The 26,632-nt window shown below is 41.2% G+C and overlaps 1 protein-coding gene across 2 annotated transcripts in view; it reads left to right on the forward strand.

Annotated features, from left to right (window-relative positions):
- The window catches only part of BLVRA (biliverdin reductase A), a 28,530-nt gene extending 2,603 nt beyond the window's left edge, over nucleotides 1-25,927 (forward strand). Inside the window, exons 1-7 of one of the 2 annotated variants that reach the window (XM_052699017.1) lie at nucleotides 13,586-13,732; nucleotides 13,861-13,992; nucleotides 15,668-15,787; nucleotides 16,355-16,452; nucleotides 17,769-17,876; nucleotides 18,560-18,731; nucleotides 23,351-25,927. In XM_052699017.1, the coding sequence (XP_052554977.1) occupies nucleotides 13,874-13,992; nucleotides 15,668-15,787; nucleotides 16,355-16,452; nucleotides 17,769-17,876; nucleotides 18,560-18,731; nucleotides 23,351-23,624 (891 nt within the window). In that variant the 5' untranslated portion in view covers nucleotides 13,586-13,732; nucleotides 13,861-13,873 and the 3' untranslated portion in view covers nucleotides 23,625-25,927. Of the gene's footprint in view, nucleotides 1-13,585; nucleotides 13,733-13,860; nucleotides 13,993-15,667; nucleotides 15,788-16,354; nucleotides 16,453-17,768; nucleotides 17,877-18,559; nucleotides 18,732-23,350 lie in introns of those variants that run through there. The other variant, XM_052699016.1, reaches the window with a different exon arrangement.
- The last annotated feature ends 705 nt before the right edge of the window (nucleotides 25,928-26,632 follow it).

Consider the following 26,632-nt stretch of genomic DNA (forward strand, 5'->3'; position numbering starts at 1 on the left):
GTTGTTACTTGTTAGAACAGAGGTTGCTGAGGGGCTGCCCCTTCCTCGGGAGCCAGCCTTGAGCAATGTTCTTATCACGTAGGGCAAATTCGTTGGGCTTACACCTGGAAGCTCAATAGTAACACAAACATAAAAATACTTTTGACCTGTTTCTTCTCCAGTAAGCAAAAATTGGATTTTTGTTTGTTTTGCTTTTTTTTGTTTTGTTTTTCAATTTAAATTTAACCGAACTTAAGCATTCTTTACACTAATATTTGCAACAGCTTTACTGTTCTACCTGGAAAAAGATTGCAGAAAACTCACCTGACTGGGAAAGATAATGACACAAATTTGCTAATCCAGTTATTCCAGATGTGTGAAATTCAGCATGTTAAATAGAACTGAGCTTTGACAACAGAAGTTCAACTGAATAAAAGAAGTCTGTGGGTGGTTTTTTTTCCTCTTTCTTGTTAGTATAGAGTTATAAACTTTTTAAGACCCTGGCTCGGGCAACTGGTGTTCCTGCTATGTTATAGTAACTATCCTGAATGCTAAATTAGAGGCTGTCCTGTGCTTGCTTATAAAGAAAGCCATTCTCATGGCTCAAGTAATGTTGCTGTGTTTATTACTTTTCCTTCTTAGTGAAATGTGGAGACAGCATCTTTATTGTCTTACTGCTTCCTTTGTTCCATGAGGAACAAAGCAAATGAAAGCTTCCAGAGAGAATATAGAATTATTAAATCATCCCAAAATCCCTAAATAAGAAAGAGAGAAGTAGTACAGTTTGTGGGGGGAAGAGCCAAGAGCACAGTCGTTCCAGCTGAAACACTGTGGAAGGATTTAGCTATGATAAAAGCTGTAAAGTCTTGTGAACCTTTTGTTTCTAGGCAGCATTTAGTTTTTATTAAGTGCATGCTCTGCCACAGATTAGCAACAGAAGATGGGTTAGTCTGACATTTAGTTAGGCATTTAGAGACCACAGAGGCTTGTTCAAACTTATTCTCAGAGTTATTAGTTAATTTTTCTCAGGCAGAATTGTGTGTGGTTGGGAGAGTGATTAACATATCTGTATAAATCCCTATCTGTATTTAGACCTAATGACAGGAAGAGATTTGTATAGGACTGAGATTTTTGTCCCCATCAGATCAGATTCATAAGATATGGATGGAGAAGGCAAATTAACTCTTGACCTGTGTTCTCTTCTAAAGCAATGACTCTATAGAGGCAAAAATCTGTGAGGAATTAGCAGAAAAGGATAAAAATCTACACCAGTGACACTTCACAGTTAAGTGACAAGGCTGTGAACTGAAATGGTACCGTTCAGTCATTGGCAGTAACTATGGACTTTGTCTTCTTTCAGTCTTGGTTTCCAGTGTAAAACAGAATGGTGTTGTTGTTTTGTGTTGTTTGTTGGGGGTTTTTTTTGTTTGTTTTTGGGGTTTTTTTTCCCCTAAATTCTCAGTGCCTGCATTTGCCATTTGAGTGCAGCATCTTAAAAACAGCGAGATGTCTTAGGTTCATTGATATCAGAAACTGCTAGAAATATTTGCTTTGGAAAATATGTTTTTTGTCTGGAATTTGTAACATTCTCTAATGGCAGCAGCTGAGCAAAACTTTGATTTTTGAAGTCTAGCTTACTTGCACTGTGAAATGGAATCGTTTTGTGGCTTAACCTGTCAGCCATATAGCCTTTCTCCTACCCATCATCCCAGTGGGATGGGGAAAAGAATAGGTAAAAAGATTTTTACTAACACAGGAAAAGAAGTGAGGAATAACAGTCAATTACTTTTATTACTGCTAACAGTTAATTACTGTTATGTTAATTACTCTTGTCATATGCATATATTTTACAAAATGTGATGCACAACACAGTTGCTCACCACCTGACAACCCATGCCCAGCCAATCCTTGAGCAGTGTCTGCCCCCTGGCCAACTCTCCTCAGTTCTATAGCTTTTACATTACACAACATGGTATAGAACTTTGGCCAGTTTAGATCAGCTGTCCCGGTTCTGTCCCTTTCCTAATCCTCATGCTCCTCCAGCCCCCTCACTGGCAGTACAAGAAGCTTAGAAGTCTTTGGCTCTGTACAGCACTGTTCATCAACAACTATAACATTGTGTGGTATCAACGTTGTTCTCCTGAAGCCAAAACATTGCATCATAGCAAACAATGTGAAGAAAATAAACTCTGTCCTAGCCAAAGCCAGAGTGAACAGCCATCCTTGCATTTAGCCCAGTATTTACAAAAATAAGACACATTATCTACTTTTATTATGTCTGGCATTTGAAAAGAGGCCTTAAGACTGAGGGTTGTTCAGTAAGTCTTTCCAAAATAAACAGCCGTTTGCCTGACTCTGATTACTGCTTAAAAATAACAATATTCTCACAATCTGTGTTTCCAACCCAGTCCTTCCTGGGTTGGGCCTGGTGACAGCCTGCCTGCTGTAATGATATTTACAGTATTGATGCAAGGAAAACATAGAAGAACCATAAAAATGTCAAGCTGATCTTTTAAAATAGACTTAGATTGACTGGATGTCATGGCCTTTTGTCACAGGGAGAGAAGAACTATGGATCTCTTGCACTCTGAGCAGGGAATGTGAGAACATATTTCTTTGGCTGCTCTGAACCTGCTTTTTCTAATAGACTCCACCGGAAAAGATGCTGCCTTGCCAAGGAGGCAGAAATGGAGAACTGTCTTTATTCCCTGCTGGCTACACAAAGGAGGCTCAATTTTGAAGGCTCACTTTATTTTTCCTAAATGCCAGATGGCAGTTTTCTTCCACTCATGGACTCAGTTGAGAGAACGCTTTTCAGAGAAAGTGCTGGTCCAGTTTACTGCCATCCACATCAGTTGACCAGTAGCTTCCCGGCTTTAAGGGCCCATAATACCAGAAACAAAGTATTCCTGTTTTTAAAATATGAGAGGTGAAGTCCACCTGTGCAGGATGCTGCTGAACTGCTGAACTCCTAAAGAAGCACAAAGGTGCTGATAACCCAGGAGAAGTAACCATTAAGGTTTGTTTGGTTAAGCAATTACTGAAGGAGTCTTCAACTCTTACTGCAACTGGTCACTGCAAAACTAGGCAAATGCACCAATCCTGCCATCAACAAGGTATTATCCAGCTATTGAACCACAGTGGTTAGAATAAATTACTGGTGCACATCTAATAGATATTTTTGGATTAGGTTTTTGGGTAGGCTGTGTTTCTAAAATATTCTTCTGAGAAGGCCATTAGCTTCGCTAACACCACTGAACACCTTTGAAGGCAGATTGGGAAAAGTAAAGCATTCTTTTAAGCCAACTCACCAATTTTAGATGCAGACGTACTGAGATTTTGGATAAGGTCACGAGTTTTGTAGATGCCGCCAGCAGCCTCAGCAATTGCTGTCCAGCAAGATTTAACAGAGTATGTTGAACCTGAAATGCCCCTAGAACACTGGCACAATCCATCCTACATCCTTCTTCATCAAATGTTGCTGCGTGGACCCAAAACATCAAGTCAGGTTATCAGTTTTAGTGGGTTTTGTATTCATCACGCATATTCCTGCTCAGTGAACGGAGGTACCTGACCTGTGTGTTAAGGTATGTCCTCATTTCCCTTTTGATGTTTTTTGAATATTAGTGTAGCTGGAGGGGATCGAGTTGGAATCTTCTCTTTTGCTGACGGCTGTTTTTAGGTCCCTTTGAGACTGTGATTCTGGTGATGGTAAATCTGTGAGTACACAGCTGTAAGTTGAGACCTTTTTGTGCATTGTTTTTTTTTTGTAGCTTCAAGCTTTGGGTTAACACGTGTTCAGGTTTAGAGATGCTCAAAGCTATCTGACTGTACATGAAAACTAAAACTTCTGAGTAATTCAGCTACTCGTTATATAAAACTGCCTCTCTCATTTTAGAAACCTCAGGATTTGAAGGGGTAGACTTAGAAGTTGGATGAGATGAACAATTCACTTTTGAAATGTGTGCAGTTAAACACAAGGCATTGTCTTTCTGAAACTACATAAGATTTTCTGGAAAGTTGAAGTACTTTGGAAAAGTACTTTATAGGGTTCCTATAGTCTTTATATAAAACGTTTTAATTAACTTTTTTTTTTTTTTTTTTTAATTGGTATGATACCAGGCACTCCCTCTAGTGGCTGATAAAGATTTTTTTCAGTTTCTTAGGATATTCGTAAGAGGAGTAGCAAGTGAGGACTGCTTGACTGCTAAAAGACAAAATTGCAGACTGACTGTTCATGTGAGAAGAGCTTAGTGGCTGGCTAGTGGCAGTTCTTGAGTTCTATGATGGTCAATAGCATGAAATATATTGGGCTGTAAAAGTATCAGGAATTTGAGTAACCTTGGTTCTTGCTTCTAATTCAGGAGCTGTTTTTTCCCTGCAGTGAAGCAATTGCTGTTGTTGATAGCTTTCCAAAATTTAATGGGAATTGAGAGCTTTGATTGCATTTTTCAGGCCCTGTTGAAAAGGGGTAGACTGATACAATGGTGGAGCTACTAGCCACTGTATAAATTATTTTTTATTATTACTATATTGCATTGTCTACTTTAGAAGTTAATCTAGTAATAAATTTTCAATCAATGTCAACTTATTTTAGAGAATTTAAACACTTTTCCGGGTTAGGAGAAGAGGAAGTTAGCAAAAAAATTAATTTGTCTGACCAACTACAGTTTTCTGGCCAGCTTCAGACAACGTTCAGACAGTGTTGTGTACTCTGCAGAGAGCACAGGGCAGGCCCCTGTCTTATGAGCTGGAATGCTCATAAAACAGGTTTCGTCAGCCATGGCAAGCAGTATCTTTGTGGTGACTGCAGGTAGCTTCTAGCAGGAGTGCTATATTTTATTTATCTCTATCTGTCTTTTTAATCTATTTATTTATTTTTGGGTGGGGGCGATTCCCAAAATAAGCCAGCCTTTCACAGAGCTGGAATGCAGTGACCTTCTGTGGACCGGAAGATAGGTATCATATTTTGGGTTGAGTTCATAAAGATATTAAAAGAACATACTTGTGGCTGCGTACGTGCTTTGTTCTTGTGCCCGCTAATGTTACTGTGAAATCTCTTATTTCCTCATGTAATTCTATAAGTATTCTCATTTATCAATGGGATTAGTCATGATTAAAGCTAAGCATGCATATAGTTAATTACTTGTAGGGCTAGGGCTTCAGTTGAATTTAACAGCAAGAAAAAAGAAATGTGAAATGTTTGTTGTACTTTATATTGTATTGTTTGGAATGGATATTTGAACACAAAATGTGGTTATACCCACCTTTTCTAGATGCCTAATCTGTGTGGGGTTTCCTACTGCAAAGAGGAAGAACACAGGTTGTAGTAACACCTGTTTAGTGTATTGCATTTATCATCAGAAGGCCCAAAGATGCTTTGCAGTAGAGAGAGATTTCCCTTGCTTTGGAACTGGGCGGACTGACAGGGAAAAGGATCTGGTTTGCTTGCTTTAGGTCACCAGGAGAACTTCTGGGAAAAAGTGAGAACGGCCTGGAAATTGAGCTTTCCTGTGCCTCCGCAGCTGCGTGGCTGTGCAGAGATCTTGGTGGCCTTATTCTGTTCTGCTTGGAAACCAGGGAAAGCATCTGAATTTAGTGCCTGCACAGGTGTTAAGCAGACAAGGATTGGAGAATGCATTTTGAGGAAAAGGAGATCATTCACTAGAGTCACATATTTTATTTGAGTTAGAATTTACTGGGACCTGTTTTCTCCAGGCTGTGTTCTGTCACAGCCTTGAATTGTAGCAATAATATTGTTTGATCCCATGGAAAAAACAGGATCTGTGAATTGCTGATAGCTCCATTCTGCATCTCATTCTTCTGAATCCTCATCTAAACTTGGGCTTTAAAGAAATTGACACTTGTCTATTAAAACATTCTTTTCTCTTTCGATAACCATTCACTTAATGGTTATAAATTCACTTTCAAATATTGTTATAGCATGCTAAAGCCCAAAATAACTTCTTTGGGATTGTTTGTGGCTCTTTCCTTTACTCATGTACTAATTAACCACAGCCCTTTGGTTAACTAATAGCTCTTATGTGGGATTGCTTATTCACCCACACAGAAGTTTCACAATACTCTAATTCTCTCCAGAGTATTTCCTGGAAATTTCAAGAGCTTTTTTGAATAGTATATTTTTTATTAAATCAAAACTGGATCCCTTCATTTCTTCCTCTTAGCTTTTTTTTTGGAGTGCTGAAAGGTGAGCTCAGTTCTTTCCTGGCCAGTTTCCGTGCTGGCAGTGCAGATATATTCAAAAGGAGCTTGGCCATCTGCTGTCACCTGTAGAAATCAGTTGTCTCTTGCAAAGCATGTACGCTAGGCAAGGACCACCACTGAAACTGGACCCACAAATCACCATTATTCCCCCCACCTCCTCACTGAAATAGTACAGTATCCCAGTATCCCAGGGCGGATTTTCAAACAAAACAAGCCAGGCCAAGAAGGACTTGGTTTCTTTGTATGTTTTTCTCTGGGACTGTGCCTCAGAAGTGTTATTTTGCTTTGTTTTGTTTCTCTTCTGACTCTTCTGACCAAATCTGAACCGCAAAGGCTCACTAGGGATGGAGAAAAGCAACAGGACAAGATGATTATTCATGCTCACACATGGCATTTCACAGCACTTCTGATTTCAGTCTTCCACAGGGTGGAAGACGTGATGTATTAAAAACGGATCTTCAGCTTCTCACAGTTCCTCTCACAGTTTTATGAGTTTTATGAAAAGTTCTTACTGCCTGTATGGAATTGCAGGATGTAGAGTGCAGCCTTTCCGGGATGTGAGCGAGGGCAGCCGTGGACTCTGGAGTTGGTGGAGTTAGGCTGCAACAAGTATGTTTTAGTAAAATTTTTCCACTCAGTTATGCTGGAGACATTGGTCTGTATTGATATATTGGTTATAAGTGGTCATTTATTGTTAAGTTTCATTTTTCAGTGAAGGTGTTTGTTGGGCATCTGTAACACAATGAATGGCTGGCTAGATCTCAATCTAATCATATCAACTTCAGCTTTGGAAGCCAGCTGGAAAAACAGAATTTCATCGGAAAGCCTGGACAAGTGCCTGTAATTGTAAAAGCATGCAGATGTTTGTATTTGAAAGCCAGGAATAGAAGCTTACTCAGGCTATTCCAAGGTGTAGTAGGGCCAGTCAGGGTGAGAGACTGTTGTCTGATGGTAAACCTCTGTGAGAGCTGGTGCTCAAAGTTTTAACTCACCTACCAGGCTCTGTGTACCTGCCAGGAAGTTGTGGACTGAGATGTGCTAGCCAAAAAAAGGGGTGCTAGCAAAGGACAAATGCTTGGGGAGGGTTGGTAAGACTGTTATAAGCAGCTCGAGGACAGCTCTGAAGCTACTGGGAGATGCTGTTGTTTTCTTCTGAAACATGTGGATGGATGGTAAAGGATGGTAAATGGGTCTGACAGGTTTCTGCGGTTACTTATCTTTGGCTCTCATTTTCTGTGTTCTAGAAGAGAAGTAACAGTGATAGAGTGCTAGGCGTTGCCTTTTTGATAATCTTTTTCTTGCAGAAGGGTATTATCTCAAGGTTGCAGCAAAGGCAGAGCAAAACCACAAACTGCTGCTCTAGCATGGTATTCAAACAACTATTTTCTTCATCTCCATTCTGTTTCATTCTTTTTTGTTTCAAGTTCTGTCTTTAGTTAGGACTGATGGAAGAGACCCATGCCAGGTTTACTTCTAATTTGTATATACTCTTTGTATGTATTTTGTATTTACGAAGCTAGGCTTTAGGACATACAAAGACTGAAGTGTTTAAGTAGTTCCCTCTACAACAAAGGGTATTTATGCTTTTAAAAAATGTGCTAAATGGGAGTATTTGTGTTGTTCTTCTCTTTTCTAAACTACATCAACAAAAGCCATACTGTTCAACTTCTGCTTTTTCTGCTCCAGGCAGATGTGTCTTGCAGTATGGGAGTAAAATGTGTTGGTGCCAGCAATAAAATGTAACCAACATCTCAACTACAGCACCTTCAGGACTCTGCGTGTTCAAAATTAGAGATGTAGCTCTGGAAGGATCCTCAGTGTCTCAACTTGTCATTTTTACAGTGACTCCCGCTGTCTGGTGTTCCCCTAAAAATCTTTGCTGAGAAAGGTGCCAGAACCCCTTCTCTAGGCTTTACTGCCATAATAGAGAAAACATTATCTGTCTAATCCACAAGTCTGCTGCAAAATAAACTCTGGAGAACTTCCTCAAACAAATCTGGGTTATATTAGGGGAATATATGGGGCTGGATCTGAAAGTCTGGGAGGGATGAGGCTGCTGCAGCTCCATGCTCTGAGGTCCAACCAGTAGTGTGGATGAAAATGTATTCCCAGCCAGCACATTCACACGGAGCACAAACACACACCATATACGGACGTGTGTGTGGCTGGCCCCATAGATCATGGGCGCTCGGGGCACTTGTATGAACGTAGCATCAGCACCCTCCTCCTGCTGACTTCTCTGGTTGAGCAGGATGTGATCTACCAGTGGATCCCTCTGGCGGCTGGGCTCGGGTGTTCAGTCGGTCCGGTAACAGCCCCTGCATCCCAGTCTCCCCAGTTGCTGGCCATCTGAATGGAGGAATTCCTTCTCTTCCTGTTCCTCTTAGCAGTAGCAGAATACAATCACCAGGCCACTGTATGTATGATGGTGTATAATATCTCTATCTACTGCTAGTGGTTGCATTCTGTGTTTTTAAGTGGTAGGGGTAAGTGACAACATGTGAGGACTCTAGCTGTGGAGAGATAGAGATTTAATGTAAGCAAGGATATGACTTCTACAGAAGGGGACATTGGAGAAACTAACAATTACCATTCAATAACTGTGGGAATCGAGTGTTTCAGCTATTGAATGTGCAAAGTTTTGCTAACCTTCTTGGCAGCGTATTCAGATTAAGTGCTGGTATGCAAGGTTTCTGCTTCTCTTGGTATGTGTAGCAGAAGAGTGGCAGTCATTTGAAGTAGTATGCTAAGAAAGATTGGATTGGAATTGCTCCAGGAAGGCTTCTCACATCAGTGTTATTGGTGATAGTGCTGCTGCAGGTGAAATTGATTGCAAAATATTTTGATTTCTAATGTGAGTCACTCATTTGTACTTGTGGGAATGAGACTTTGAAAACTGCAGGAAATGTGTGAAGCTTTATTGAAACACTTGGTATGTGATAAGGGAAGGAACCTGTTACCGGTAGAGTGTATATATGGCATTAAAAATATTTCATGATTAGGGCAATAAATTAAGGTCTGTCTTTTTATCATGCCTGTGCATTAGTTTTGCATGGCCTTAGTGATGTTGCACCAAATGGAGGTAAAGCTTACCTGTGTGAGCACTAGAAAGCTTTTTGAGATGTAAAGGCTGAAGTCCTGCTCTGATTGCACCAGGGAGGAATGCATTTGCTGTGTGACCAATCCTTTCAGACATGCTCCATTGCCAGTTCTGTTGCTGAATATTCCTTTTACTACTGAATTTCCTAAGAATGCATAGAGAACACATTTTGCTGCAGAGCTGTTTACAGCTATCCAGTGGAGGAAACAAGCAGCACAAGCACAGAAAGCTCAACAGAGAGCAGGAGGGTGATGGGGTTATGATACATCTGTGTGGCATAAATGAGCCTCTTCAGCTAGATGCTGTTCTCAGGTTAACTTTTGTGTCATGCTGGTCTCCTGGATGTTGGACCCTTGGGTGCTGGCTAATGTACTGTTGTATCACTACTTTTTATTTCCCACCCCCCACTACTACAAGGTTCAGCAGCCTTGTCAAAGCTTTAACTGAGATCACAGGTTTTAAGAAGAAGGCATGAAAGGCAGACACAGCAGTTCATGGTTTGGGCTTCCTCTTTCATCAGCTCTGTAATTGAAAGATAACTGTAGTTGTTGTCCTAGCATAAAAGTTCGAAATAATGAGTAAATATTCATATAGTCATCTGGGCTCTTAGGTGAATATTCCTTATTCTGCTTTCGTAGGTGAAAACAAAACATCCAATTTACCTTTCTCTCTAAGCAGTTTCCCAATACACTGTGTGAGCAAAATGAGGGTAATAAAAAATGTCAGCAGGGGAGCAGACACCGTGATTTTTCTCTTGGCTGCGCACATAAGCAAAGCTCTGCAGTATGCATGTAGTAGCTGTCTCTGTCTGTGTGAATGCTGTCTTAACCTGGAAAACCTTGGGAGCCTGCTAACTGTGCCTTGCAGCTAGGTGCCATGGCAACAGGTTGCTTAGTAACAGCTTTTGTTCTTTGGTGGAAATCATCTTGACTCTCTCAGATTTCACTTTTTGGGAGGTCAGAAGTTGTTCCCCAGATGAAAGCGGGAGAGCTCTTCAAAGGAGATGCAGAAACACTGGTATTTGGTGAAATGTTCCTTATTCGTGGTGGTGGAAAGAAGACAGCTCCCTCATCTTCTTTACTTAGATGAAACTGGTGTTAGCATCTCACCAACAGATACAGCAGTTCTTGGAAACAGGGTGGCTGTAGGAGTTCAGGGGAATTTGTCTGCCATGCAACCATTAGTCCCACTAAGAGCAGTAGGCAAATAGAAACAGCTTAAAACTCCCACAACCTAGAAAATATCTGAAAATAAGGCCTTGATTTACTGTTCTCCAGCAGGACTACTAAGCCTCCATTGACTTGGTTCTGGTCTATACTGGCATCCTTTATGAATCAGAATTTAAAGAATGACAACCATAAGTTTCAGAAGAGTGGTTTTGGGATATTTATGGATGTACTTGACAAGATCTCATGGGAGGCTGCCTTGGAGGGCAGAGAGCACAAGTACTCTGGTGTAGAGCAAGCCAAATGTGGCAGAATGCTGTGACGTGAAATCAAACACTGTAACACACATAAGGTTGTAAAGCAGGTATGTTTATTACGGCACTGGGTGCAAGGGGGATATCTCCAAACTCACACAGCCAAGAAAAGCAATAGGTACGTATTTAAAGACATCATGTACCCATATTCATTACATTCCAAGAAAATGGGTCAGAATTCCAAGAAATCATTAACATTGTCCCACTCTCTTGAGCATACGTCTTAAAAATGTGGTGGGGGACTCTGGCAGTCAGTGGATGAAGGCTAGTAGTTTACCTTGCTGTGAAGTTCCAACCTTTTAGGGGAGGTAACCCGAAGCAGCTCATATTGGTGTTGTGTTGAGCTAAGTATCTGTTTCACTTCAACAACAGGGCATCTATTCTTTCTTATAATTGTTTAGCAGTGAGTTTCCACAGACTCTGCATTCTCTTGTTGAGCTGACGTATGCAGGCATCTTGTCCTTCAGTTTGTATCCACTGAAGTTACGGGAAAAGGCTGTTCTCACAATATGGGAAAGCTGTTCTCACAATTCAGCTGGTGTGGATCAGCAGGAACCATCTGACTGACCTCAGGTACGCAAAGAAAGTACATGGAGGCAGATATCAGGGAGGACTTCCTAGGAGAGACACAGAGAGCACCAGAATTACAGTGTTGAAGCTGGGAAGGCTGGCGCTTAAACTAGCAACAGGAAGGACTTCTGTGGCATCAAGACTAAACGTGGGCCTGCTGTTCCATTGGGCCAGAGGCAAGTGGAAATTGAAAGTGTTCAGCGCCTTTTATGCCTTGACTTTCATCAGTCTGCTCTCAGGCCTCCCAGGTTTCTGAACCGACGAACAGTCTGTGGTAATACATCAGTGGAGGTTGGTGGCCCTGCATGTGGCAGGGGGTTGGAGATTCATGGTCCTTGAGGTCCCTTCCAACCCTGGCCATTCTGTTATCATTACCCACAGCAGAGATGGACGATGATGAAGCTCTTTTGCTCACTGAATGTACAGCAGCCTCTGACATCTGATGTTACTGTGAGGCAAAAAGGCAAGTGTTTGCCTTGTTTTCAAGGCAGGAAGAGTGAGTATCGTGGGAGCTGTAGGGTGGTTACCCTCACCATGGTCACTGGGAATGCAATGGAGCAAATCCTCCTGGAAGACACGCAAGTATGTAAGGTACAAGAAGATGTTTGTGAACAGCTACTACTGGATTTATTGAAGGCAAATAGTGCCTGACCAACCCAGTCACCTTCTGTGATGAGATGACTGGTGCTGTTGACAAGAAGAAAATGGTGAATAGTTCTTAAGTTTGACTCTAGCATGGCCTTTGATGTGATCTTCTGTAGTATTCTTATGACCAAATTGGTGAGGTGTGGACTGAGCACAAGCTGTATGGTGTGTGGAAAACTGGCTCAAAATGTTCATGATCTGTGACATAAAGTCAGATGGCAATATCCATCAAATTTGCACTGTCAGTTAGTGACATCCCTCAAGGGATATCATGGCAAATAGTATTTAATATCGTTACTAACCCACCTGGATGATGGGATTGAGTGCACCTTCAGCCATTCTATGAGTAAAATCAAACTGGGGAGTGATTGGTAACCAGTAAAAAGAGCTGCTTGTTAGAGGGGTCTGGGCATGCTGAAGAAGCAGCACAGGAACATCATGAATTTCAGTAAAGGCAAGTGTAGAGAGCTGTGCCTAGAATGGAATAACCCTGTGCACCAGTTCCTGGCTGGAACATCAGAGAGGATCTTGCAGAAGGTGGTGAACAAGCTGAACCTCAGTCCATATTGTCCTCTTCTTGCAAAGGTCTGCAGTGTTCTGGACTGCATTAGAAAGGACATAGCTACAGCTGCAGAGCTTTGTTCAGTTTTGTGTTCCATGGTGCAAAGAAATGTACTGAATACAAGGAGTCCAAGGAAGAGCTTTAATGATGGCCATGATAAAGATGGATATTACTGCTGCCTATGGGAGCAGTGATGGCTTTCTGATGGGAGGGTATAGGGGAGCTGAAGCCATGTGTTTTTTGGAGATGAATAGTGAAATAGCAGAGGGCTACACAGGGCAGTGGAGGGAGGGACACCAGAAAAGAAGAAGCAGGGTTTGAAGGGAAGCTGTAGTTGGATGAAATTAACAAAAAAAAAAAGAACCCAATCAAACAAAAAAAGCAGAGAGGCTGACTTGGATTGTTTTAAAGCTGTTTTTTTCCCGTAAATTTTAGAATTACTTTACAAAGCATTACTTGTCCTTGTGGTAGATGAACAGTTATTTGAGGTTTGTACTTGACTTCAGCTTCAACACATCGATGGCAAATCAGAACACAGAGTTCATCACCAGTGGACTGGCCTGTGAAAGTACTGCCCTGCTCACCCTCCCTGTGATGTTGTTGTGGTAGGGAAATGCACTTGGGAGATATAAATCTTTAAGACATGCCTGCTTGTCGTTAAAGAGATCACAGAGCTTTCTTCATGTGTGGAAATGTCAAACGTCTAGACCAAGTTATCAGATGTTTGGTTGCATCTTGGCAGTGTAGGACATGCCATCATTTACATCAGGGAAGACAAGATTAATGTTCTCTGCTTTCTGTCTAAGAATACTTTGGCTGTGCTGCTGTGCAGTTACTGGCCATATGGCAGCCCAGGACAGGCTGTATTGCATACTCTCAGAAAGTCAGCCGGCTTTATGTAGAACTGCTGGATTTGCAGAACCTTTTGGCTTCTTTCCAGAAAGGAAGTTATTATATAAATAGAAAAATGTCTCACTTTTAAAGTCTGCCATCCATTCATGGAAAGGAAGGACTCTGTGATGGAGCTGTGATATGCTAGCTATTAAATACAGGTCTTAAGACTAGTTCTGTGATGTGATGAACCAGTTGAACACATTTCAAAGGGATTTGAGTGAACTCAGTAGCCTATTGCATCACATTTCTGCTAGCTACTTGCTGACATCTGAATAAGGTTTGGCTTTATGAAAGCAGAGTTAAGGAATAATCCATCCTCCCAGTTCCCTCCCTCCGCCCCAGAGCTGCCTCTCTCTCTCTCTCTCTTAAATGAAAAAAATGTTGTGTTTTTCTTTTTTCCTCTAGTCAGATTAACAGAATGTTTGGGACTGTGGTGGTCGGAGTTGGAATTGCTGGCTTAGCACGGATTCGAGATTTGATGAATCCAATGCCTTCTAGCCCTTCAGAGCATCTGAAGCTCCTTGGATTTGTGTCCAGGTTAGACGTTTCTTCTTAATGTGTAATCTGTGTATTGTAATGTTTCTTTCTTCTGGTGTACATGTCTTTTAATTTGGAGGACTATAATTTGGTGGGGACAGGGAGTGAATATCAGAAATTTTATATTTCTCTTAATGCTGTCTGCAAAGGGAAAATTAATGCAAACGTGTCTGTCATTCTGAGTGTCAGCTAGGAAATGAGTACAGAAAGCTTTGCAGGAGAGAACAAACAGGCTAACCTGTTGAGATACCTTGCAGAAGGGACTCTCTTTAAAATAAAAAGTAAGAGACCTTCTTGCCACAGAATTTGCGTGATAAATGCAGTTCTGTCTGGGTTAAATCTTCTGTAGGTGCAGGATGTACAGACATGCAATATTTATACTAATGAGCTCAAGTCTGTCTGTATAAAACTTTCAGAAATGTTTACAAAACACGAGGTTTACAAATTTTAAAAGTGTATTGAAGATAAAGTTTTATGAAAATATTTGTTGTAAAGCTCTTCACACTGCAATTTCATCATTTACTTCTTATTTTTTTAAACCAGATACTGTAACTTTAAATAAACTCCCATGATTTAGTACCTACAGTAAGGCTGCCTTTCAGAGAGCAATGTTATTTTTTTTCTTGCCAGTCTGGAGCAACAGAAATTTAATGGAAATGCTATACATATACTTCCATCTTAGTATTCCTGCTGGACTCTGCTGCATAACCTCCATGCATAAAGCATGGAGGTTTTAAACAGTCACAAGGTACATGTGTGGGTCTCAGACTGTGAGTGTTTTTTTCCAGCTATATTTAAGTCATGTAGTCAGGTTGTTTGAGACTGAAAGGACCCAGTAGGTCATCCAATTTATCTCCCTGCCAAATGCAGTCCTGGTTCTCTGATGCCTTTGTTAGGGCTACAGCTACTCTGGAACCACACTAAAGATCGGATTTCCACTACTTCTATTGAGAAACAATTCTGTTGAAATGCACAGTTCACAGGCCGCTTGCTTGTACATATGTACTGCCTTTCTCTTTGCATTCCAAATACAGAAGCATTGCCTGTCTTTCTTTTCAAGACCTGACTATGGCCTATCCTCATCCTCAGTGTCATCTACCATAACTCAGCCAAGCTGTATGCTCTGTTTACTCATGTGAGGGGCATTTGCTGTTGGCGCACGTTTTGTTTTGAGGTGGAGACATGCTCAGTGTGTTGACCAGGAGAGCCTTTGCCTTAGTACTGGCATGGTGCATGTGTTGCAGGTCACGTGCCATCACAGCCAACTGTTTGTTTTGTCCATTGCATTGCGTGTTGTCCTGCCAACTCAGGTGCTTTGGACCATGTGGCCAACACTGGGAGTAGTTCTCCAGCAGGAACACTGTCCTCCCTCAAATTACTCTTATAAATAAAACTGCTCCTTTGGTATGATGCTTCTAAAAATATGTTTCAACAGATGGATGGTGTCTACTGATATCCCCACCTGCGCACTGACCCATCTGTTTTGTTCTTTTTTGTGTTCCACTTCTTTCTGTAAGTGCTTTGCCCTTCCTGGATCACAAACTTCCTTTGCTCTGCCTTTGTTTATCTCAGTGGTTATCTCAGCAACAGTTTCTAAGTGCTGCTGCAGAACATGCAATTGGGAAGAAAGGACTGAAATAATTATGCTCTGGTTGTATTTATGCAAAATACACAGGAGAAGTTTTGGCAATATTAATGAAGCCAAGCAGATTAGCCTGGAAGATGCTCTAAGAAGCAAAGAGATTCATGCAGCCTTTATCAGCACAGAGAACAAAAGCCACGAAGAAACCATCAGGTATTTTGTATTGCTTTTTCTGTTGTTTTCCCTTGCCTCCACCTTCCATATAAATTTAGGAGCATAAAGAGTCAATGTACAGCTGTTGCAGGAGAACATGTGGACACCTGAGGAGAGACAGAAACCTGAAGTAATGACTGTGACTTCCCTGAAGTACCACATGAGCCATGTAATGGGTTCATAGAACCATAGAATAACTGGAGTTGAAAAGGACCTCAAAGATCATCTAGTTTCAACCCCCCTGCTGAGGGCAGTGTTGCCACCAGACCAGGCTGCCCAGAGCCACATCCACTGAATGCCTGCAGGGATGGGGCAGCCTCCTTGGCCAGTCTGTTCCAGTGCCTCGCCACCCTCTGGCTGAAAAACTTCCTCCTAATATGCCAAGCAGAGGGGGACGATCACCTCCCTCTCCCTGCTGGCTGCCCCTTTTTCATGCAGCCCAGAACACAGCTGGCCTTCCGGGCTGCAGGCGCGCACTGCTGCCTCATGTCGATGAGGATCAGCTAGCATGGTGAGAAATGATTATGACAGTATACTTTTTAAAGACTGATCTTGTATCCCTTTCAGAATGTTTTTAGAAGCTGGAAAACATGTCCTTGTTGAGTACCCAATGGCTTTGTCTGCTAAGGCAGCCCATGAGCTCTGGGAGATGGCTGAGCAAAAAGGTAATGGAGTTTCTTCTCAGTGCTGCAAACAGCACTACCTACTGAATAGCACTAAAGGCATCAAATCCAAAGGCAGGACCCTCCATTAATTACAGAATGCAAGGCAGTACGCCTGTCTCAGAGATGTCAGCCTAGGATTTAAGATGTGTGCCAATGGGAAAATAAATAAACAGATGTCAAAGCTAAGGGTAAGGTGCTGTTAAAGAGAAGTTCCGTCACAGTGATAGTAGGACATTTAATAAATGTAGCCTTAGGGCTACACCTCCCTGTCTTTTCCCTGAAAATAAAGCTGGAAACAACTCCTCTAGCTTCTAATATTTGTGACTTGCTGGTCACACACAGCTGCTTATGCTTTTGCAGTCCAGCAAGACATCCCTGTTTGAAAGAAAGTTTGTCCCCAGGCAAGATGTTTTTAACTGCAGAAAGCCTGTGGCCCCATCCCTGCAGTACCATGGATGAGAAGGTGGCAGTTCAGCTGAGGCCAGTAAATGGACTCAAGAAAAAGAACAGTGCTGGCAGAATTAGAGTCCAAATAATTTGGATAGGCTGCACTGTTTATATTTCCACTTCTTAAAAACATCCCTTGTGACTTTTGTCCTAAAATACTGAAGGTACAGGATTTCTGCTTTGTGCTTTCCTTATTCTGACACCAACTTGCTGCCTTGTTGCTAGCAAAATGGGTTCCTGTTGAGCAAAATTTATACCTCTGCTCTTGAAGCAGCAGCAACTAATTTCAGCAGCTTAAATCAACTCCCTTGAAAACCTACCAAAAAAAAAAAAAAAAGATATTTAATGAGAGCCAGATTTAATTTTTATTAGATGGCATTTTTTTCCAGAATAGTCCAATTAATTACAGTGGAAGAGGTAGTTTTTATCATATTGTTACAAACTGGGTCTAAGTATTGCACTATGTTTTTTTGCTTTGTCTTCTTTCCTATTACTCTGGGAAGAACAATGCAGATCGGGAAGCATGAGGGGAAGGAGGACAAGAATTCACCCATCTTTTACTTGAAGTCTGATTTTTCAGCTGTAGTTGGGTTTTGGGTTTCATTGCAGAGTTTCTGTTGAGCACAGTGGATACTGTTACTGTAGTCACTGCATTTGTTATCTCCTGAAAATCACAAACCCAAGCAGATGCCTCAACATAGGGCCTGCATTTTCTTTTCCTCCTAACAAAATTTTGCAAGCCATTTGTGAGAGCATTTTTAAGTGAGCTCCCACTGGTGGCTGGTGAAGCCTTTACTGTTCAGATGTGTTTCATACAGAAAGTTCTTATTTAATCTGGCCTGATTTGTTTATTTATTTATTAATGACAGGTAAAGTCCTCCACGTGGAGCATATTGAACTTCTGACTGAAGAATACAAGCAGCTGAAAAAGGAAGTGGCTGGGAAAGACTTAGTGAAGGGAACGTTACATTTCACAGGTCAGTAGTTGTGTGGAAGTTCAGCCAGATTTGTTGGCTTGCACCACAGGAATCCAGCCCTTCCAGACCAGACTTTTTATATGACAGTCTGCCTATAAATTGACGTGACGCACAAATATCACCTCTTGATATTTCCTTGAAATTACAGAAAGGTCTGGAAAACACTTGCCTTACTAGTTGTCACTTGTGACCTATTTTCTATTCTCTTTCTGCTACCACTTGCGAAGAAGGCAAGCCTGTACCTTTCAAGGGGTGGACCGTTTCTTCACCTCTCGTGTGCTTTGGTGGTATCAACTAGCTCCCTCATCCTAGTATCAATTTGAGCTCTGAGGACATGTCCATATTTCCAATGGAGACTTTAAGCATTCCACACTAGTGATGGAAGTGATGGGAGAGATTTTTGTGCATTTCTTTCTCTGTGTGAATCCACATATACCCTTCTTTCCTCAGCACATCCTTAAGGCTTATTGCACGTGTGCTTCGTGCAGTGTTCTCTGTCACAGCACTCCAACAAATCCATTTCAAGGTCAGTCATATTTGTTGACTTGCTACTCAGTTCATCCACTGCTGGCCCTTCTACACTCTGCTCTCCAAGCCTGCAATACTTCAATTCTTCAGCCTTTACTGTGCAGCACGCATTATTATTTTCCATTTCACAAGTTTCTCTGTTGCTATTGCACCAGGCAGTGTCCTCGATGAAACAAAAGCAGGGTTCCCAGCTTTCAGTGGAATTGCCCGACTGACTTGGCTGATTGACCTCTTTGGAGACCTCACTGTTACCTCTGCCACCAGAGAAGAGCAGAAGGATAAGAATTATTCTAGAATGACTGTCCATTTTCAGACTGCAAACAAGAAGTGAGTAATGGTTATAGCAGCCAGATGAGACAGCCTGTTTGGGTATCATCTGTAGGATGTCTACATCCTTTCTCTTGTGGAAATAGAATATGTTAATACTGGTTTTAGAGCGTTACAAGCAAAAGAGACCTGAGAGTATTTCCTGTAGCAATCATGGTAAAGAAGAGCCATAACCAAGCAATGTCTGTGGGAGGGCACAAGAATGTTTTAAAAGTTATTTCCTGATGTCTGAATGTGGGAATGGGTTCGTAATGCATTTATGCATTTCCTGTGCCTTAGATTGAAAAGCCTTTTTTTTGCATCCAGAAAAGGTTTTCAGAGGTAGGATTTTTTTTGTTTAACAGTACACATTGTAGATGTATGTTGAACAGTAACCCTTGTTTAAAGGTTGGAAATATATTACTATTTGAAAACCCAGTGGAGTAGTCATAATATGTAGCTTGTAGCACTGTAATGCTGTAGTTACGTGCTACTAGCTGAAGGTTAAGAGAAAATGACACATTTTAAGCATTCTGATGCTACAGAGAGGTCTGCTCTTGATTAATGTCTATCTTGGAGTACTGACATTGATTTTTTCTGAATGGGTCATCAGTCTGTTTTCCGTATCTTGTTTTGTGTTTGTTTGTTCGTTTTCCTTTATGTTTCAGCAGTCTGTCAGACTGTGAGAGTGAGAATCCAGCAGCCAGGATTACTTATTATTTTGTCCAGCCACTGCTGTATGATTTCCTTGCAGAAAACTCTTCCGATACTGCAATTTATAATACTGAATTAGATCTCTGTTTTATTACACGTTAACAATAACCTTGCTATAAAGTAGCATTTTATTGGTGACCTTGCTAAAGAATATGTTTCTAAATATTTTATGAGAGTGCCATAGCGAGAATTAAGTACCCACTCAGTGCACAGAATGTTGTTGAATTTTGCTGGAAACTCTTCATTTTGATTACTGTGGACTTCATGCAGATGGTCATTTCCTTTTCAAGCAAGCTGAAGTTGAAAAGTGCCAAAGCATGCTAGAGCTGCAGTGTAAGAATTGTCTGACTTGTCTGATATAGAGAAGTTACCAGTCTCTGTATGTTTCCTAGTGGGTGGGGATGGCGATAGAACACTTTGTTCCTTTCTTTTCACTCACATTTTCCTGTTTTTTCCATGAAGTCTGTTCTGCCTTTATAGGCAAATGAGAAGACTAGGGAGAACCAGGGAAAAGATGACCACATAGAGAAATATCCTGACCTACCTTTGTTCATAATGAATTACCTTTTTTGTTGTTGCACGTATATAGAATAATGATCTGTAGAACTATATATCTGGGCAGTTAAGAATCAAGGCTCACTTGGACCACTGGTTTCACTGCAGATTTTGCTGAGCTCCTACAAAGCCTGTTTCAGTTTATGATGGGATAAGCGTCTTGTCTGAATGATCTTTCTTCCTCTCTAAATAAAAAAAAAAATGCTATAGTTAAGAGAGGACAGAACTCCATACACCATCCATGTTTACCCTCTTAGCAATTTGCAAGTAATGAGAGTGTCTGTAAAGCTCAGTGTAGAGTGAGATTTTGAACTAATTCCAGCAGGTGGAACTAGTGGATGGCTTAAGCATTTCCCTGGCTGGCCTGTCTCTAAGTAGTCCTTGTAAATACAACTGCCATGTATTTATGAGGTACAGAACTGTTTCTTCTTTCAGGATTATTTTTCTTGCAACACAGCTGACAGATATCTGCTTTTCTTAGCTCATGGCTAACTCTGCATGTGGGTCAGTCAGTAAGTATTTTGTCACCATGAGCGTTTTCATGACCCTCGTGACAGTTGCTTTATGCTTCGGGATAACTTAACACTGGCTGGAAAGTTGCATAGCGTGCCAGTATGCCTGTCGGCCTCTGCACTGCATTTCCTGCTGACCTTCCCCCACTGACGTCAGTGAACGTACAACAGTAGGGAATTTGGCCCACTCTCCAAGTGAAGTTATGAACCTACAGCTCTATGAACTCACAGCTCTCACATGCTCAAGTTCTGTCTTGCTTACGGGATGGGAAAGCTTTGCAGCTTTCCTGAAAGCTAGCACACCCTTCTTTGAAAGACATAAATGCACTAATCTTGAGAAATCAGGTTAATTCAGCCCCTTTCTGCCTTAGAAAAAGCAGCAGGTGCAGAGTACAGCAGCCAGTGTTCTGCTTGTTTGAGCAGGGATTTGTGCAAAGGCTATGGCGTGTCCCTGCTGCATAGTCTGCACTGGCTGCTAATCTATCTCAGGTGGATTTTGGAGATGTGCATTAACATCCCAAGCTCAGTTATCTGAGAGATGACCTCTGCCTCTTTCGTGTTTCCAAGGCAGTTGAGCTGACAGCCTTTCTGTGCTAAAATGTTAAACAATCCAGGAAAAGGCAGACCTCAGCTGACAGTACGGCTGGTTTGGGACTGCAGTTCCTGTCCTATTATACAGCCTGGATTCAATAAATGTCAGTGTTTAAGTGCAAGCTGGAAAGCTAATGATCTGTGCAACATCTGTTCTGATGTTAGCTAGAAATAAGGTCTAGTTCTCATCTGAGGTAAGGCAGCCCTCGTTGATTGCTTAGTAAATAAAGATTACTGGTGTTTTCAACACATGAAACAGGATGTTTAAAAGAAACAGAAGACATTTTCTGAACACGTGCTGCTTGAATAATTGTATTTATTGCAATTGTATGGCAATAACTGCTTGAAATTGTATTGAGAATGAAGCTTATGAAGTCTAAAAAATAACTTTAGCCTGAATATCCAAAAAAAACATGTAAAACATGCTTTCTGTATCAAGAGTTGCTTGAAATATTGAGTAGATCCAGCATGCTTTCAAGCATGAAACCAGGTTAATTCTTCTGCAGGTGGGTACAAAGGTTATTTTCTTCATTTTGGTTTTTCAGCTAGCACTGTTCAAGCAGCATGGTTACTTATCACTGAGGCAACAGAGAGTCAGAAAAGATTAAGTATCTTCTAATCTGAATAAAATGTAGCTGTGTAAGCTGTGATGGCCTAAAATCTGGAAAGACAAAACGACTGTAAAATCAGTGTGGGTTTGTTGTTGTTGGTTTTTTTTCATAGTAGTGCTTCCTTTTGAAATCAGTGTAAAAGTGGTTTCTCAGTGTTCAGTTTAACTCTCCTTTTCTTTCTTAACTGTCCAACCAAATCAGTTATGGCTTTCTCTAGCTACCAAAAATACTGGGTTTGTTGTTTTCAAATAAAACTACTAATACTGCTAAATAACTAATTACTTGCATTACCAGATAGAGCTTTGATGAAGATCTTAAATGAAAGTGGATAAATTACCTAATCAAAAACATCAACACTATTAAAAATTAAGTTTCCAATATGAAATGCAAACCTGGTTCTTAAGCAACATAATTGCTTAAACAGTATGCAGTGTTGCAGCATATGTGTCTTTGTAGTGATAAAAAAGGACAAATTTCAATGTAGAAGTTGTTAATTAAAAAGTAATGTTTAGTTAGCAACCAAGTGGAACAGCTCTTTGGGAAAATAACTAAAAACCCAATCACAAAAGACGATGAATCTAGTAGTAGAACCAACATTTCCTGCTCACAGGTCTGAATCAGCCATTTCTATCTTTTTCTTTTTTCTTTTTTTTTTTATTTTTTTTTTTAATTTTGCCTAACTTATGTGATTGTGCTTCTGGTTCAGTGGCTCCCTCAAGCCAGAGTGGAAGACAGCATAAGTTTGAATCTGGTCTTTGATGTGCATCTGCTCTAGATCACCCCAGGGATGCGACCCCATGCTGATACTGCCTGTTTTGGATCATCCTATGTACTCCCCACTGTTAGGGTCTTTGCCTGTATCTGCCCAGTGGTTTCTTCACACCAGACTGCCTGAGATAAAGCAGCTTCACACAACAGTGGTCTCAACCCTCCATGGATATTTGCTGTCATAAGAAAAAATGCAGCAAAACCAGCCAGGCTGTGGTCAGCAGGAGATGTCTCAGGGAAGGAGAATGTGAACATAAAAACCACAGAGTGATGCACTCCTCAGGCACCCTTGTGGCCTTAGGACATCCTGAAACACAAGAGATTTGCATTTATTAGTCCTGTGGGGATCTTCCTTTATGCATTATTTGCAGATTGTGGTTTGGATCCTTTGTTTTTTTTTCTTTCCCTACAGTAGTTTAAATGTGTGGGTCATGATTACTTATCCTACTGACAGTTTATTCTTGCTGGAGGAATGACTGAACACTGAGGCCTTGATTAAATCACTCACAAAGTTTAGGTGTTTAACTGCACTTTTCATCCAAATCCACAATTGAATGAATGGATTAAACTTCTCAATTCCTCTCAAGGTGGCTGAACACGTCTGGCTTCATTGTGCGTAGAGAAGAAGCTGGAGAGAGTTTAGGCAGTGTGCTGAAAGCAGTGCATGCAGCAATGGCAGAGTTTAGGCTGTAACGTGGTGTTCAGCTCTGTAACCAGCAACAAGGCTTGTTGATCAGAGCATCCTGAATGAACGTGCAGTGACTGAAATTGTAAAAAGGTGCATTAATTAGAGCATTTTCTGTATGTACTGCACAACATGTTTTAAGTAGGATTGTTGATTCAATTTCTTCATAAATACTCTTTTGTTCCACTGTTTCTCCATCTTTAGGCCTCTGACTTGGATTGAAGAAAGAGGACCAGGAATGAGACGTGAAAAGAAAATCAATTTCTGTTTCACCAGTGGTTGCCTGGAGAACTTCCCTCAAGCCCCAAGGTCTGCTGTGGGCCTTTTCATGCAGGATCAGAACCTCTTTGCCAAAAAACTGCTGGGACAGGTATCCAAGGAAGAGCTGGCTGCTGAGAAATGGCGAATTTTGCGGTGCCTTGACCTTGCTGGGATGATTCAACAGCAGTGTGAACAGCCTGAGAAAATCTGTTCTTGAGGTGGCTCTTCCAAGAGGAACATGGCAGATAGGAAAGCTGTAGGTCTAGAGCTAAGTGTTGCCATTAGGCAATTGCTGTTTCTGCTTTATTACATTCTCTTTGACTGAGTGTCACTCCTGGGTTCTCTATGTGGACTGGAGATCCTGGGCTATGCCCCATGCCTTCTGGTGTTTGCTAGAACAAAGCAACATGTTACCCTGCTCTGATGCATTGCTGTCCTTTCAGGCAGACAGGAACCCAGCAGCAACAAGGTTTCTCGTGTTTGCTTCCAGGCAGTTCAGTTGGTAATGTCCCTGAAGTCAGATCACGGAGGATTGCAAATAGGTAACATGATTTTCCTTCTTGAGTATTCTTTCTCTTCTATTTAGATGTATCTGAAAATAAGACATACAGGATTATCTAGAACAGAGCTCTAAATGAGTTCTTGACCTCTCTGCTTGATCTGCAAAAGTTGTGCCTCCTCAGTCCCAACCTTTTTCTTCTGGGTACTCTGAATTGGTTTGTGTGTTTGCTCTAGTTAGAAGCTATGCCTCTTTTGTTTTGCATTTCACACTGGAAATCATCTACCTTCAAACAGAACCTATAATGGTACCAAACCAGAATAGAAATATCTTGTTTCTGACAGATGCAAGTTGAGTCCATTCTATTTCTCTGATGCCCTGTGCCAACACAGAAATGTTTTTCCAGAAGAGATTAAAACAGTACGTTAAACTGATACATCACCTGCTTACTTTTTTTTTTTTTTTTTTTTTTTTTTCTCCATTGGAAGCATTGTGTTATTGTCTTTCATTGGTGTTCTGTATTCTGATTCAGCATGTGAATGATTCTCACCTAAAAATAATATATGTCCTGATATTAAGAAAAAACTAACTGGTGTTCTCCTGGAAACAGTAAAAGTCGTTAGAAATAGTGATAAAATTAGAGTAGGACTGTAGGAAATAGAGCAATTTGCAAATATAGCCATGCAATTACCAAGTATCACAGCTGTGGGGATAGATGTGTGGCATTTTACAGTAGTCCCAGGGTCACATATGAAGACGTTATCACTTCCCTAAAGAATCACTTTATTGGAGAAGAAGCCTGAATAGTGCACAAAACTATTAACAATTTCTCTGCCTTTATTTTCTAATTACAACATTTGCCTGTGCTGTGTTAATATAGCAGCAAACTTCAGCCTACACAGTTCTCTCAAATGCAGACCCATCATCTCCTTAATACGTTACCATGTTGGCAATTTTGAGTAAGGACTTTATATGTTATGGATGTGTATATAACCACAACTACACAGTACTGATGGAAAAGGGTTTTCCATTAAGTCAATCATATTTATTCTCAAATTAGATACAGTTCAGTTAGAGTTTGAATCAGAGAAGGAAGGAAAGGCTGTATTTTGTTTCCCAAATAATTCAGGAGCAGCTAGGGCTTGATATGTGAATGAGTTCACAAAATACGTTTGAATCTATTACATCTATTAAAGTCAGTGAAAAGCATTTCAAGTGTTTGAAATCTGTGTGTGTCACTAGCAGATCTGTGCAGGCAGATCATGTGCTTGTCCACCCAAACAGATCCCTTACTGAGAATTCTCAGGGACTTATTTATGAATGTAACGGACTTTGCTTGGGTGGACCTGATGCTAAGTGAGTGGGAAGGATTTTACCCCAATGGATTCATGGCAAAACACAAGAAGTCCATCCTGGATCAAAATGAAATTAAAATCTGCTGTGTATGTGTATCCGCTATGTATGACAGCACGCACAGTTTCCTGTTTGTTGTCAGACTCCTCATCTGTGAGCCTGGGGTGAATACCACTTGCTAACTGACAGCAGGTAGTCAGGGAGGGACAGCAAAGGGAAGGGAGATTTCACGCTCCCCAGAAGCATCTAAATTAACCAGTAAGTCTCCCTGGGGCTGCTCTGTAGTTCCTCACGAGAGCTGTAGTTAGCAGTATTCCTCTAAGGAGTGAACAAAAGCTCGTGGGAGCACTGTAAAGCAGCACTGCAGCCATTCAGTGAATTGCCCTGGAGAAGCCTGTTTCTGTAGCCTGGGAAAATTAGCTGGTTATTTTGAGCTGGTGGAGGCAGATTCTGGGTGTCCTGCACTGTCCTCCATCCCCACTGTTCCTCCCAGCAAATCTACTGCACTGGAAAGCCTGGAGCATTCAAACTGTGTTATCTTTGAAACTGTGAATTTGCTGATGTACTGCCATGGTTTGTATACAAGAGCTACTGGGTATCAAGCTTCAAACATATGTCCTTAATCAGATGTCAAACTCACCAATAAAAAACTGGAGTTCTTAATCATTCCTTTTGGTTCTGTTGTCCTTCATTAGCAATTGTCTGTGCTGAAAATCTCTCTGTCCCAGTGGGTTCTATTCCCCTTCTCGCTCCTTATGCCCTGTGAAGTCCTGCCAGCAACTGCGTGCTGTGATCCATTTCTAAAGCCCACAGCTGTCTCCTTCTCCTGTTTCAGAGTTTTGAATACAAGTGTCCTGGAGTCAGAGACCTTATCTCAACTTGTGATCCCTCCCACAAAATTCCTGCTCCTCTGATCCTAGTCTGCCCCCTGCCCACAAGTGCATGAAAATTTAAATCTCAGCTGGACACTTCCAGCTTTCTATTCAAAAACTGGTGATCTCGAGCACCCTTTTTGAACCTGATAAATATAATCTAAAACGCGTTGAAAGAGGTTTCCTTGTGGTTTAATGAGTAGCTTAATTGTAGCAGAAAAACTTTCAGAAGAGTTTCTCAGATAGTACTTGGCACAGTCTGAACTGTCAGTTATGGAAGTATGAACAGCTAAGTATGAGGTATGGCACGGACAAATTAGCAGACATTCTTTGTATCTGGCTTTTTGCTACTTCTGCTGGAACTGCTCCTGTGGCACAGCTGAAGAAGTCCACTGAAGTATGCTTTGTTAACTGCCTAGTGCTATGGAGTTGATGCGGAAAATGCTGTATTGTAACATGTTCCTATGTGAAAGAGGAAGCCTCCTCAAGGCTTGAGCTTTG

The sequence above is a fragment of the Tympanuchus pallidicinctus genome, unplaced genomic scaffold (genome assembly GCF_026119805.1).
Source record: "Tympanuchus pallidicinctus isolate F22 unplaced genomic scaffold, pur_lepc_1.0 scaffold34, whole genome shotgun sequence".
Classification (NCBI taxonomy): Eukaryota; Metazoa; Chordata; class Aves; order Galliformes; family Phasianidae; genus Tympanuchus; species Tympanuchus pallidicinctus.